This window comes from Neomonachus schauinslandi, chromosome 3 (genome assembly GCF_002201575.2).
Source record: "Neomonachus schauinslandi chromosome 3, ASM220157v2, whole genome shotgun sequence".
In the NCBI taxonomy this organism is placed as follows: domain Eukaryota; kingdom Metazoa; phylum Chordata; class Mammalia; order Carnivora; family Phocidae; genus Neomonachus; species Neomonachus schauinslandi.
In genome coordinates, this window is record NC_058405.1 from 186,452,682 (window position 1) to 186,466,676 (window position 13,995).

The window sequence follows — 13,995 nt, forward strand, 5'->3', positions numbered from 1 at the left end:
GTTCACAAACTGTGTCTTCCATGTGCCGGGCGCCGACCAGAAGCGGACAGCAGAGCAGTGAGGGGAAATAGCCACGGACTCTGCCGTCTCATCTGACGGAGGAGGTGGGCCTTCGCCACACGAAGCACCGGGGCAGTGAGGCGCGAGCGTACGAGGGACCAGGAGAAAACGGATGTTAGCTGAGATTGAGCACTCAGGGGCGACGGCAAGTAACATCTTAGCTCAGGGCAAGGGGGTGGCTGAAGTCAGCAGAGAGGAGGGAAGAGACAGTTCAGGGAGAGGACCCCACTGAGAAGTGGGGCACCGAGGGGTGCGGCGGGGGCACTGGCACACTAGAACCTCTGAAAGCCAGCGTGGGAAGTGTGTGAAGCAGGAGAGGGGACCACAGGAGGTTGCGAGGCCGTGGTCAGACGAGGCCGGTTCTTGAAGGCTGGGTTGAGGAAGGAGCCTGCGTGCGACGGACAAGCACTACAGGGCGCAAAGCAGAGGGGTGATATGCTCTCATTCGCCTCCATTTAAGATCACTTGCTAGAAGGAGAATGGTTCAGAGGGGGGCAAGAGTGAAAGAAGGGAGACCTGTTTCACGGGAAGATGATAAACTCTTCATTTTAATAAACCATACGCTTTTAGTCAATTTGAGCTGTAAGTTACAATAAAACATGTCCTGTTTAAGTGTACAGAGTCTGATCTAAACACTCAGCAACAACCAGTAAACCGAGAGAGGATTTGCATCACCCCCCAAAATTCCCTCATGCCACTCTGCAGTCAACCTCCCCCCGCAATCCAATTTTCCGCCCCATCACTAAAGCATGGGTTTTTTGTTCTGAAAATTTCACATAAGTGGAGTCATAAGAGTATGTGCTCTTTTGTGTCCGGCTTCTGCTTTGAGAGTCACCCGTGTTTTGCAGGTGGTGGTAGCTCGAAGCTCGTCCTGATGAACAACCTCCTGTTGTTACGCTATGACACAATTTGCTCACCCATTCACTGCCTTATGGACTTTTGGACTGTATCCACCTTTCCATTATGAACATTTACATAGAGTATCTGTAAGGATATGGTTTCATTTTTCTTGGGTAAGGCACCTAGGACGGGTAAGTGAATGTTTAAATTCCTAAGAAGCAAGCTAACTCTTTACCATTTTGCACTCACGCTGCAGTATGTGGGAGCTACTCCACATCTTCGCTAACGCTTGGTTTTGCTGGGCCTTTAATTCTAACCATTCCACTGGGTGTGCAGTGGTGTATCATTGCGGTTTCAGTCTGACAGCTAATCAGCTTCATGGCTAACGACACTAAGCATCCTTCCTGCGCTTACTGGTCATCCATAGGTAGGTGTTCTTCTGTCAAGTGTCTTCCCCACGTGGGCTGAGTTGTCTTCTGATTAAGTTACAAGTATTTTTTTTATACAACCTGGATGCAAGTCTATGTCAAACGTGCTACAAATTTTTTTTCTCCCAATTTGTGGCTTGCCTTTTGAAGTACAGAAGTTTTAAATTTTGATATTGCCCAATTTATTTTTTTTTTCTTTTATGGTTTGTGCTGGACTCCTAACTAAAAAAAAAAAAAAAAAGCCTTTTCCTTATGATAAAAGTAACAAAGATTTTCTCATAAATTCTCTCCTAGAAATTTTATGGAAATGGTTTTAACATTTAGGTCTATGGTCCATTTTGAATAGTATTTTACATGATGTAAGGCAAAGCTAGAGGTTCATCTTTGCATCCATGGATAGCTAATCGGTCCAGCACCTTATGTTGAAAATACACTATTTTTCCCCATGGGAATACCTTAGTACTTTTGTTGAAAGTCAAGGGACTTTCATTTATTTGCACCTATTTCTGGATTCTCAATGTAGTTCCAATGTAAATATTTTAGGCTCAAAAACCACATACAATCTCTATTGCAGAAAAGGAGCCCTTTAGAAGTGTGAAAACTATTCTTAGCTCACCGACTGCACAGGAACAGGTTTTGGCCTAGAGAGCTTGCTGACCCCTGCACTAGGTCTGCTCCTATGCTAGGACCCACTGTCTTGACGCCTACAGCTTTAGCGTGAATCCCGAAATCAGATAGTGTGACTCTTCCGATCTCTTCTCCCCTCAAGTTGTTAGGATACTCTAGGTTCTTTGCATTTCCATGTAAAGTGAATCAGCTTGTCAATTTCTCTCACACACACACACACACACAAACACAACCTGCTAGGATTCTGAGTGAGGATGCACTGAATCTACAAATTGATTTTGGGAGAATTTACTTCTTAACAATGTCATGTTTTCTGATCCAGGAACATGGTGCATCGTTCTCTGACTTTTCACAGGGATATTTTCTTGTCAGTGTATATGTCCTGACATATTTCAATAAATTTATGCCCAAATATTTCATGATATCTTATGCTATTAAAATGTTTTCCTAATTTCATTTCCCATTTTTTTTCTGTTGCTAGTAAACATACAATGGATTTTTTGTATTAATTTTGACTTCTCGTTAAACTTCCTAGTTCTAGTAGCTTCTTAAGAGAATCCTTTAGATATATAGACAGTAAGCACATCAACAGTGCTCACCACCACCGCATTAGGAAAATCAATTAAAGACACAATGAGATTAATTCATACCCACCAGCGTGGTTACAATCAAGAAGACAGATACAAATACTGGCAAGGATGTGGAGAAACCGCAATGCTAGCACACGCCTAGCGGGGACGTAGATGGTTCATCCACTCAGGAAAGTAGAATGGCAGTTTCTTATAAAGTTAAACACAAATGTGCCATATGACCCAGCAACTACAATCCTGCAGATCTACCCGAGAGAACCGAAAACATGTCCATACAAAGAATTACATGCAAATGTGTATAACAGCATTATTCATAAAACCTCCAAACTCGAGAAACAATCCAAATGTCTATCAAGAGGTGGATTAATAGGGGCGCCTGGGTGGCTCAGTCGTTAAGCGTCTGCCTTCGGCTCGGGTCATGATCCCAGGGTCCTGGGATCGAGCCCCGCATCGGGCTCCCTGCTCGGCGGGAAGCCTGCTTCTCCCTCTCCCACTCCCCCTGCTTGTGTTCCCTCTCTCGCTGTGTCTCTCTGTCAAATAAATAAATAAAATCTTTAAAAAAAAAAAAAAAAAGAGGTGGATGAATAAACAAAATGTGATACATCCATACGATGGAACACTGGTCAGCAATAAAAAGGAACACATTTCTGATAACACACTAAATCATGGATGAACCTCAAAACTGGTATGCTAAGTGAAAGAAGTCAGACATGAGGGAGTTCATATTATATGGTTCCATTTACTTAAAATGTCCAGAAAAGTAAGTCTAGAGAGACAGAAAGTAGATGAGTGGCTGTCGGGGCTTGGAAAGCAAAAGGGGCACGAGGAATCTTTTTGGAGCAATGGAATGTTCTAAAACTGGATTGTGCTCATGGCTGTACAACTCTGTACGTTTACTAATCATCACTGACTTATCCACAGAATGGTGTTTGATGGTATGTGAGTTATTATACCTCAATAAAGCTGTTAAAGAAAACCTACTGCCGAGTGAAGAGTGAGTTTCAGAATGTTATATTCTGTATGATAGAATTTAAATGTGAAAGCACAATATACACATATCTATACACCTATATATGGAAGCATAATGTGAACAGAACAGTCGAATGCATACGGAACACACCCAAATCAGATATACTGACTGCATTTGGGGAGGGAGAGAGAAGAGGTCTGAGGAAGAGAACACAGAGAATTTTAACTTTATTTGCAATGTTTCAGACAACAATAACGACATGATAAAATGTTAACATTTGTCCATGTGGGGTGGTAGGGCATGAACTTTCCCTAAATTATTTTTTGTACTCCCATATTTCTTTTTAAATATCTTATTTATTTATTTGAGAGAGTGGGAGGGAGGGAGCACAAGCAGAGGAGAGGCAGAGGGAGAAGCACACTCCCCACTGAGCAGGGAGCCCAACGCGGGGCTCGATCCCAGGACCCTGAGATTACGACCTGAGCTGAAGGCAGACGCTTAACCGACTGAGCCACCCAGGCGCCCCTGTACTGCCATATTTTTTTTTTAACCAAAAATCAAAACAAAACTAAATTAAACCAAAAAAACCCAAGAGCAAACGTAAGTGATTACCTAGTTCTTTCATTAATTTTAGTTCCTTTATGGCTTTAATTCGAAGATCAAACACCACCTACAACAGAGAAATAAACTAGTGACTGTGTGCATGAGACCAACGGGAGGGGAGGGCGCCGAGGCCGTCAGTGAATGCGTACACAGCTCAGCTGACTTACCGGTTACTGGACAGAAGTTTCTGCCTACTTGAAAAAAGATTTTTTTCCATCTCTGACATTCATTTCCTCTCTTCTACCAAGTTAAAACCAAAAACTGGATCTTAATAGTTAAGCCTTTACCAAACCGATGGTAACCAGAACAGAAAGACGGAAAGCTAAAGAAACAATCCTAGCTACAAAGGCAAAAAGCTGAAAACCCACACTAACTTTTCTAACGAGAGCAAACAAAAGAAAATGCAGTTAATCGTATTTCTTTAGGTTAAGAATAATGAATTTAGGGCCATTGAGCATAAAAAAATATAAAGATGGGCAACACTAATCCAAGGGCACTATTTAACATTTTTGTTTAAATTACTTTTAGGTTGTTTTCTTTCTTTTCTTTTTAGTTTAGGCTAACTGCCTCTAGGGCATGGGAAATTTAGGGGTAAAAGTGATGTCAGCAATCACGGACTGGACCCTCCCAGCAGCGCCCCACACAGCACCAAGAAGGAACGGAGACTGGAGTAACTGGACTTCACCAAAGCCTCCCACTTAGGGTCAGGGTGGCAGATCTGCCATACCAACCAATCCTAATGCACCCTAAGAAATTAGAATATTTGTAGAAAACATTCTAATAGATTTCTTTTGATGTTCTAGGAAAAAAAAAACTTAATGACTTGAGAGGCCACATGAATGTAAAGAGATGTTTCCCAGAATGATGTTTAAGGAAACCAGGTCACAGTCTTCAAGTGGAAAACTGAAGGACTCCCTTTTAAGAGCAGCTGACTTTAGAGTGCACAGAGTACGATGCAGAATAATTTAAGATAAGCTTAAAAAAACAAGCACCAAAAAACAACACAACACAAAACCAAAACATATTTGCCTGGTTTAAAAAATAGAGAAAAGATTGTGGGAAAATGGCATTTTATATTTATCAAAGCTAGGGGATTCCATGAACTAATTAAATAGGTAAAAGCCTACATTCTAATTGTAGCCTCGGATGGAAAAAAGGCACATATTTTCTTGAAACATGCCAAGGGCTAATACAGGTAAATGAGCGGTAATCAAATGTTAACAATAAAATGTTGATTTCCTCCCCCCACATTTTTTTAAAAAGTAAGCTCTACGTAGGCCCAACGTGGGGCCTGAACTCATGACCTTGAGATCAAGAGCTGTGTGCTCTACCGACTGAGCCAGCCAGGTGCCCCAAAAAGTTGATTTCTTAAGTTCTAGAAGCCCACTGAGACAAGCGTTCTGGAAGATTTCACGTACTGCTTTTTAAATCAAACACTGTTAAACTAGAAAACTGTCCACCAGACGTGAACTATAATCTACTCACTGTGTTCACAGTTGCTGATATTTTAACTTGCTTCTCTTCGGATTCTAATTCACATAAATTTTGAACTTGGAGCCAGTTGATCTCATTCATACCAGCGAACCATTTCCCTTGTTTGAGCAACAAACTGTAGGAATAGGGACATTTTAAAACATGTGTCTTTACACAGTGCTTCTATGGATCAGAAAGGATCAGAAAATTAATACTTTTCCTTAGGTACCACTTCCAAAATTCTGCATGGGTGCTTTGATGTGACTAATTAAAGGTGACCAAGGTCTACTGAGCTGGCTTTAAGAAAGCTATCTTTCTAGGGCAGTGCCAGGCAGCTGTGCATGGAGTCTATTTCAGGACTCCAAGTATGCTCAGACTTATACAAATAATTTGTTACCACATTTTTTGTTTTGATTTTTGCGTTGCCACATTTTTCAAAGAGAAGTGTTGTCACGGAGTAATCCGCGGCTGACTTCGGCCTGCGCACTGGAATCACATGGTGAGCTTTCAGAGTACTGATGCCAGGATCTACATTCAGCTTAGTAACAGGACAGTCATGCACAGCTGTATAGACAGACGCTACATAAAAGTGCCTTATTTAAGGGGTATATCATTCCCGTCGTATATTTCTAGGTTTATTACAGTTTTCTTCTTTTTAAAAGATTTTATTTATTTGAGAGAGAGAGAGAGAGAAAGCATGAGAGCGGAGAGGGTCAGAAGGAGAAGCAGACTCCCCGCTGAGCCAGGAGCCCGATGTGGGACTCGATCCTGGGACTCCGGGATCATGACCTGAGCTGAAGGCAGTCGCTCAACCAACTGAGCCACCCAGGCGCCCTATTACAGTTTTCTTTTACGACAGCAGATGGCCTACGAGAACAAGTAGGGTGTCTCGCTCTAACAAAATTTTCCTCCACATAGTGGTACAGGGTCTGGAGGAAGGAGTGGCTTTCTAATTCACACAGACGCGCTCAATGCGTGGGCAGAGAAGTCTTCTTGGGAGGGTGTATCAGAGTCCCGAAACACAACGCTACTCTGTATTTCCGCTGTTCCACCCAGAGCTACATCCTAAAGACAGCAAAGTTTTTGGTTTTTTGTTTTTTTAAAAGATTTTATTTGACAGAGAGAGACACAGCGAGAGAGGGAACACAAGCAGGGGGGAGTGGGAGAGGGAGAAGCAGGCTTCCCGCTGAGCAGGGAGCCTGATGTGGGGCTCGATCCCAGGACCCTGGGATCATGACCTGAGCCGAAGGCAGACGCCGAACGACTGAGCCACTCAGGCGGCCCGAGACAGCAAAGTTTTAAGCACAAAGATGTTCCCTGAAGACTACCCTGAAGTGGTGGACAACTGGATGAGGACAGTGAGGACGACACGGCCACCTTTTACCAAAAGCGTGCAAACTCTCCATAAGCACTGAACGCCCACACCCTCCGGTTCTAGGAAGCTGGGACTCATTTCTATCCTCATTTTGCAGAAGAAGAAACTGAGCAGAGGGAGATGAGGTGACTTGCACAGGGTCGCACTGTCAGGACGTGATCAAGCTGGAAACAAGCCCCGGCGGCTCGTCCTCACCCCTGCACAGACTGCCTGGCGCGGGAGCATGGGTAGGTAACATCAGCACCAAATGCTACGTAGCCGCGCCACGAGTCTACAGACACTGGGGGGGAAGCAGGATATAACCGTCCATGAAATAATCATTAGTAAGCTTCAAAAGAAAAAAACCTTCAAAAAACAACAACAAAAAACAATTATTTGTGCTCAGGGCAGAAGGAAAGCTAACAGTGACTGCCCCTGCACAGGGGACACTGTTTCGGGCCTCCTGTCATCACTTCTGTATTTCCCAGTCCTAATACATGCTATATTACTTTTTTAAAATTTAATTTTGGGGGGGGGGCAGAGGGAGACAGAGAACCTTAAGTAGGCTCCACACCCAGTATAGAGCCCGATGCAGGGCTCGCTCTTACAACCCCAAGATCGTGACCTGAGCCGAAATCAAGAGTCCAACACTTAACTGACTGAGCCACCCAGGCGCCCCACATGTAGTACTTTTTATAAAGGAACATATAATAAACTTTTAAATTAAATAAACAAAGTGCAAAAATAAATGCCCAGGAAATACCTGTCCGAAAAGAGTGATAAATACAAAATAAAGACTGTTCCAAGCGCTCTGCCTCTGGGTCACAGCCACTATGAATGATAAAATGGAGACTCCCGACTGATCATGCAGGGAACGATTTGTCAAGTCTTTAATATATGGAAACCGGGAGGTTACAGAGCAGGACACACTGACCACAGAAATGTAGCATAACAGACATGGACGACAAAATGGAGACAGGCAGCACTTCTGAGCTTCCAGTGTGACTCACAGGAATCAAGAGCGTGATCCCCCATGTACCTGCCCTCTCTGGGCAGCTGGGAGGGTCTCAAGACTCAGAAAAAGGATTATAATGAAAAACTCAATTGCCTTATGGGAGACTTGTGACAAAACAGACAAATCTAGCTAGATCTTAATATCCTCCTCATGAAAAGATTCAGGAACTTTCTCTGTGAACGTGCCTTCAGTTTTGTAGGAAGTGCTAATCGGAATTCATTTGACAAGATTCTGCTTTATAAACAACTAATCTAGATTATATCTCCTATACCTACATTATTTAGTTACCTCATTTACCAACAAATAAAAATTTAAAAAAATCACATTATAATATCATCTTCCTCCAAGCTGCCTAACCCAGAACACTCCTGTATACGATATCCAGGACACAATGTTTAGAAACAAAAGGAAAATACTGAACTATTATCAGTATTAAAATAAAGCTTTCGAGTTCTAAGCGACAGAACTATCATAAAAATAACTTAAAAAGGAATTCTCTTACATTTCAGCAGGTTACCTGTTATCATCTCTAGAATCCTGAACGAGAACCGAGCTCTTGTTCCTGAGGCCCTGCTCTCTGAACGTCTTCTTCAGGTCTTCCTTGGGAACAGCGACCCAGTTCTCTTCCCCGGCAGGGTCCGTGGCGCTGACGAAGAGGACACCCACGGGCACTGCCAGGGCAGTGAGCACAGCACCCACTTCTGCATTGGATGGAAAGATGTGTGGAGACTCTACCAACTGCTGACACTTTTCCCCCTCGCTGCTTGTTGCTAAATGAAGAACATTTAAGAGCAGAGGTTCACAGTCACTCCCGGTTGGAATCTGGATGCCACCAACCTACAATAATACCAAGACAACCATTAGTATAGTTTCTATTTGCCAAAATCAGGTCAATGTAATCACACAGTAAAAGACTACTCTTAGAGGGCGCCTGGGTGGCTCAGTTGGTTAAGCGACTGCCTTCGGCTCAGGTCATGATTCTGGAGTCCCAGGATCAAGTCCCACATCGGGCTCCCTGCTCAGCAGGGAGTCTGCTTCTCCCTCTGACCCTCCCCCCTCTCATGCTCGCTCTCTCTCGCGCACACGCGCTCTCAAATTAAATAAAATCTTAAAAAAAAATACTACTCTCAGAGAATTCTCTTTTTTTCTTTTTAAGTGAAATGTCTTAGATGTATGAGAACTTTAGATTTTTCCTTTGAAACTTTCTCTTAGCCTTCTTTTATTTTCTAGGAGAGCAATGTGGAGTGGAGACAGAGATGTATGTGTCCTCAGCAGTGGTAATAAAGCCTTAGCAGAAAAGAAAAGAAGAAAAAAGCCTTGGAAATACAAGAGATGGACCAAGGACAGACCACAGCGTGGGTGAGATGCTGCTCGCCCCTTTCCTGACTTGGAGAACCCCCTCCGCTCCTGTAGGTCACCGCCCTAACTCAGGGTAGCTACCTGCCCCCTCCTGAACTCCCTCAGGGAGCATGCGCAGAACCCTCCTGCAGGAGCTGTGCTGGTGGGGTTAGGCACACAGGCCCGCCTGAAGGACAGACTGATTACACACCTTCGGAGGGAGCTTCGGGCACTGCAGACACACTCGACAACCATCTCCTTAGCATACGACTAACACTGACTGTACCTAAAATTTGTCAGACATTTCAGATGTTTTCTAGCATCTAGTTGCCTTCACAGACGCTGAATAAAGTTTTCTTACAATGACACTTAAAAAAAAAAATAAAAAACCATCATGCATATCTCTTCAATCCGTTCTTACCTCCACCCCATTCCATACAAAGAGGTCTTCCCCGTCTGCAATCTCCATTTCACACAGCATCAGGTCATCCCCTAGAAGATGAGCTCATCAGTGAGACCATTCATCACAATCACCAAAACAACTAAAGAAAGAGCTGAGACACTTAAATATTTGTTTGAAGCAGCAGTCTCATCAAGGAAAATTAAGAAAAAGGCAGTAATTGCATTTATTGTGTTGGTATTATTTAAGATTATTTTTATCTTTATGCTTTTCATTACACTCTTTAGTTTTTTGTTTTTGTTTTTTCACTTTACGTAAGTATCTCCCCGTGTTAACATGTTACGGAAGCTCTGTGAGCATGAGAGCAGGGGAGGTCCTGACCAAACCGGACACTGTGCGGGAAGGAGGCTCAGGCAGCATGGGGCCCCAGACCCAGCACTAACCAGCTGTCTGGCCTGTGTACTGTGGCCCCACGCTTCAGTTTTCTTGTTTAGGAAATGCAGGTAAAAGAATTTTGTGAAAATCAAATGAGATAATTTATATAAAACTTATCTCTGGATTTGGTACAGTGAAGTCCAAAGTAAATGTATGTCACCGCAGCTGCTACTAATATTACTGTTTTGTTGTTATTCACGGGTAGTAAAAACGTTATGCTCTCCAAGTACTCTGGGAGAAAAAAAAAATCAAGCCATATAAATAAGATGTTAATGGTTTGAAACCATTTTGCTAAAAAAAATCTGTGGTAATACAAAAAAAATTCCACAGCCTTTTATTATTTTTTAAAAAATTTGTTTGTGAAGGGGCACGTGCACCCCAATGTTTATAGCAGCAATGTCCACAATAGCCAAACTGTGGAAAGAGCCAAGATGTCCATAGACAGATGAATGGATAAAGAAGATATGGTATATATATGCAACGGAATATTATGCAGCCAACAAAAAAATGAAATCTTGCCATTTGCAACGACGTGGATGGAACTAGAGGGTATTATGCTAAGCGAAATAAGTCAATCAGAGAAAGACAATTATCATATGCTCTCACTGATATGTGGAATTTGAGAAACAAGGCAGAGGATCATAGGGGAAGAAAGAAAAAAATGAAACAAGATGAAACCAGAGAGGGAGAAAAACCATAAGAAACTTTTTTTTTTTTAAAAGATTTTATTTATTTATTTGAGAGAGAGAATAAGATAGAGAGAGAGAGAGCATGAGATGGAGGAGGGTCAGAGGGAGAAGCAGACTCCCTGCTGAGCAGGGAGCCCGATGCGGGACTCGATCCCGGGACTCCAGGATCATGACCTGAGCCGAAGGCAGTCACTTAACCAACTGAGCCACCCAGGCGCCCCATAAGAGACTCTTAATCTCAGGAAACAAACTGAGGGTTGCTGGAGGGGAGGGGGGTGGGAGGGATGGGGTGGCTGGGTGATGGACATTGGGGAGGGTATGTGTTGGGGTGAGCTGTGTGTTGTGTAAGAGTGATGAATCACAGTCCTGTACCCCTGAAACAAATAATACATTATATGTTAATAATAAAAAAAAATTTTTTAAATTAAAAAAATTTTTTTTGAAGATTTGTTTGAGAGAGAGAGAGAAAGAGAGAGAAGAGGGGCAGGGGCAGAGGGAGGGGGAGAGAGAGTCTTAAGCAGACTCCTTGTTGAGCTTGGAGCCTGACATGGGGCTCAATTTCGCAATCCCGAGATTATGACCCGAGCCAAAACCAAGAGTTGGATGCTTAACCAACAGCGCCACCCAGGTGCCCCCACAGCCTTTTAAAAAATTGTTTTCGTGGAGAGGTAGCTTTAATTTCAAAAAAAAAGAAAATATTTCTGTGTTCGCAAAATTCACACATCACAGAAATCAGATAAATTATTTGTTTGAAAACCAACCATGTGATGACAGCCTAGGTAAGAAAGTAGTAGGTAGTGGGAAAGACCGGCTAAGAGCAGAAAATCCACAAAGTACAAATATAGGAAATGAACTCCACAAAATACAAATATAGGAAATGAGTCACAGTGTTTTAATTTTTATCTTACCATCAAGCATCTGGTAAACATGAAGTCCTGCTGGTAGAAACTTTGCCACACTAAGAATCATATCTCCTTCCCAAAAATCTAACAGCTACAGAATATTAATGGAAGAAAAGAGAACAATGAGGAGTAACATAAGTATCACATTTCCAGGTAAAAGAACACCACCGAACTATTTCTCATATGTTTAGATGATACGGGAAGCTAGCAAACGAGTATGCCCATCCCACCCAACACCAAAAGTGTGGCAAGAAGACATCACTCGTTACTAAATTAGCCAAATCCAAAGATGGTCAAGCTCATCCATTAATGACTGGAGAATGCTGGCATACACCATGAACAACTGTACTTAATTTATGGGAAGACCACTTTTATCAGAAGGCAAACTGATCACCATGCCAGCCCAGGAATCTTTGTCCAAAAGAGCAAAAATCATTTGTTTAATTAGTACCATTCAGGGAAAAGCAGCATGGACTCTAGCACACATTAAAATTCTCAATAATCTGAAAGGAAGTTTTGCACCATAAATTCAAAAAGTGGCATTACCAGTTTCTATGGGACCATGGATTTGTTTTTTTAAGTTTCTAGATCCAAGACTCTGGGGGGACTGGTCATCTCACCAGAATAATATCACCCATAAAGTCAGTCCTATTTCGCCTCTCTCCACAATAGCACAAGGTAGTTCTCTTAAAAAGACATTTCCTGGGGCACCTGGGTGGCTCAGTTGGTTAAGTGTCTGCCTTCTGCTCAGGTCATGATCTCAGGGTCCTGGGATCGAGCCCCATATGGGGCTCCCTGCTCAGTAGGGAGCCTGCTTCCTTCTCTGCCCTTGCTCCGGCTCATGCGCTCCTTCTCTCTCAAATAAATAAATAAAATCTTAAAAAAAAAAAAAAATTTCCTCTTTACACATGATTAGTTAACTGCACTATTCTTGTAGCCTCCCGCCAGGGGCTTACTTCTAAGATAACAGAGATGTGCACTTCAAACACCAGAAAGCAAACTGGAGCGAATCTAAAACCTATGAAAGTGAACAGGTCTGTTCCATATGAAAGGCCCCCCTAGACAGGGTCAGCTCCCCACGTCCACTTACACCAACACTGCGGGACTGGCTCAGGGATGAATTTTTAATGCAAAAATTTGGAAACATGAGGAAATTTTAGAAATCCTGATACTAATCCAAAACTGAAATATCATTCAAATCAACTAAGGTTAACAAAGAAATTGGCTTGCTTTGCTTTGTACAAGAGAAAAATAGAAAAAAAGAAAGCTAATAATTTTGGGGATTGATGAGTTTGCCAGAAAATTCATTTATTTCTGCAAAAAATAAAAGCCTACATTTTCTTTTTTTTTTTTTTAAGATTTATTTATTTTAGAGAGAGAGAGAGAGCACGAGTGAACGTGCACATGCTAGGGGGAGGGGCAGAGGGAGAGAGCGAGGGAATCTCAAGCTGACTCCCTGTTAAGTGCGGAGCCCGACTCAGGGCTCAATCTCACAACCCTGAGATCATGACCTGAGCTGAAATCAAGAGTCAGATGCTTAACTGACTGAGCCACTCAGGTGCCCCAAAGCCTACATTTTCTATTTTCCTTTTCCTTGATCAGGAAGTAGTGAGAGGTGAGGAAGTATGATCAAAAGGACGGAAAGAGTAAGGAGACCAGGGCTGAGGCCTAGTTCTACCACAACCAGAAGTCTGACTGCAAGCCACTAGATCTCTAAATTACAAGTTTTTCACCTTTAAAATGGGATTAGCTTGCCTTTAGGTTACCCTGAGATTAAAGAACCAAAGGACATAATTTATATGAAAACACACTTGGGTCGATTACTTGGATGTAAGGATTTACAACAATGCTTGTTTTTACTGAACAACAGAAGGTATTTTCATCCCCTGAAAAATTTTAGTAATAAATGCTATCCTATACTTTGGAAAGGGAGAAATGTTAGTTGCTTGTTTGTTTAGTTCTTGTTTTTAGGCAACATGCTTATTTACTTATTTTTTTAAGATTTTATTTATTTGAGAGAGAGGGGGAGATCGTGCATGAGTGGAGGGGCAGAGGGAGAAGCAGACTCCCCACTGAGCTGGGAGCCAGACTTGGGGCTTGATCCTAAGACCCTGGGATCATGACCTGAGAGGGCAGACACTTAACCAACTGAGCCAGCCAGGTGCTCCAGCAACACGCTTATCTTTTTACTGCTTCCAAAAAATAATTTTCTTTTACTTTCCAAAAAAGAAACAGCCTTATACTTTTTCTCTCCCCAAAATACATGTACCA

General features: G+C 42.5%; 1 protein-coding gene across 1 annotated transcript in view; it reads right to left on the reverse strand.

The window, feature by feature from the left end:
- USP40 (ubiquitin specific peptidase 40) overlaps positions 1-13,995 on the reverse strand; it is a 76,228-nt gene that overhangs the window by 25,497 nt on the left and 36,736 nt on the right. Inside the window, exons 14-18 of the mRNA XM_044913454.1 lie at positions 11,731-11,815; positions 9,720-9,790; positions 8,478-8,797; positions 5,604-5,727; positions 4,128-4,185 (exon numbers count right to left, since the gene is read on the reverse strand). Of these exons, the coding sequence (XP_044769389.1) occupies positions 4,128-4,185; positions 5,604-5,727; positions 8,478-8,797; positions 9,720-9,790; positions 11,731-11,815 (658 nt within the window). The remainder of the gene's footprint in view (positions 1-4,127; positions 4,186-5,603; positions 5,728-8,477; positions 8,798-9,719; positions 9,791-11,730; positions 11,816-13,995) is intronic.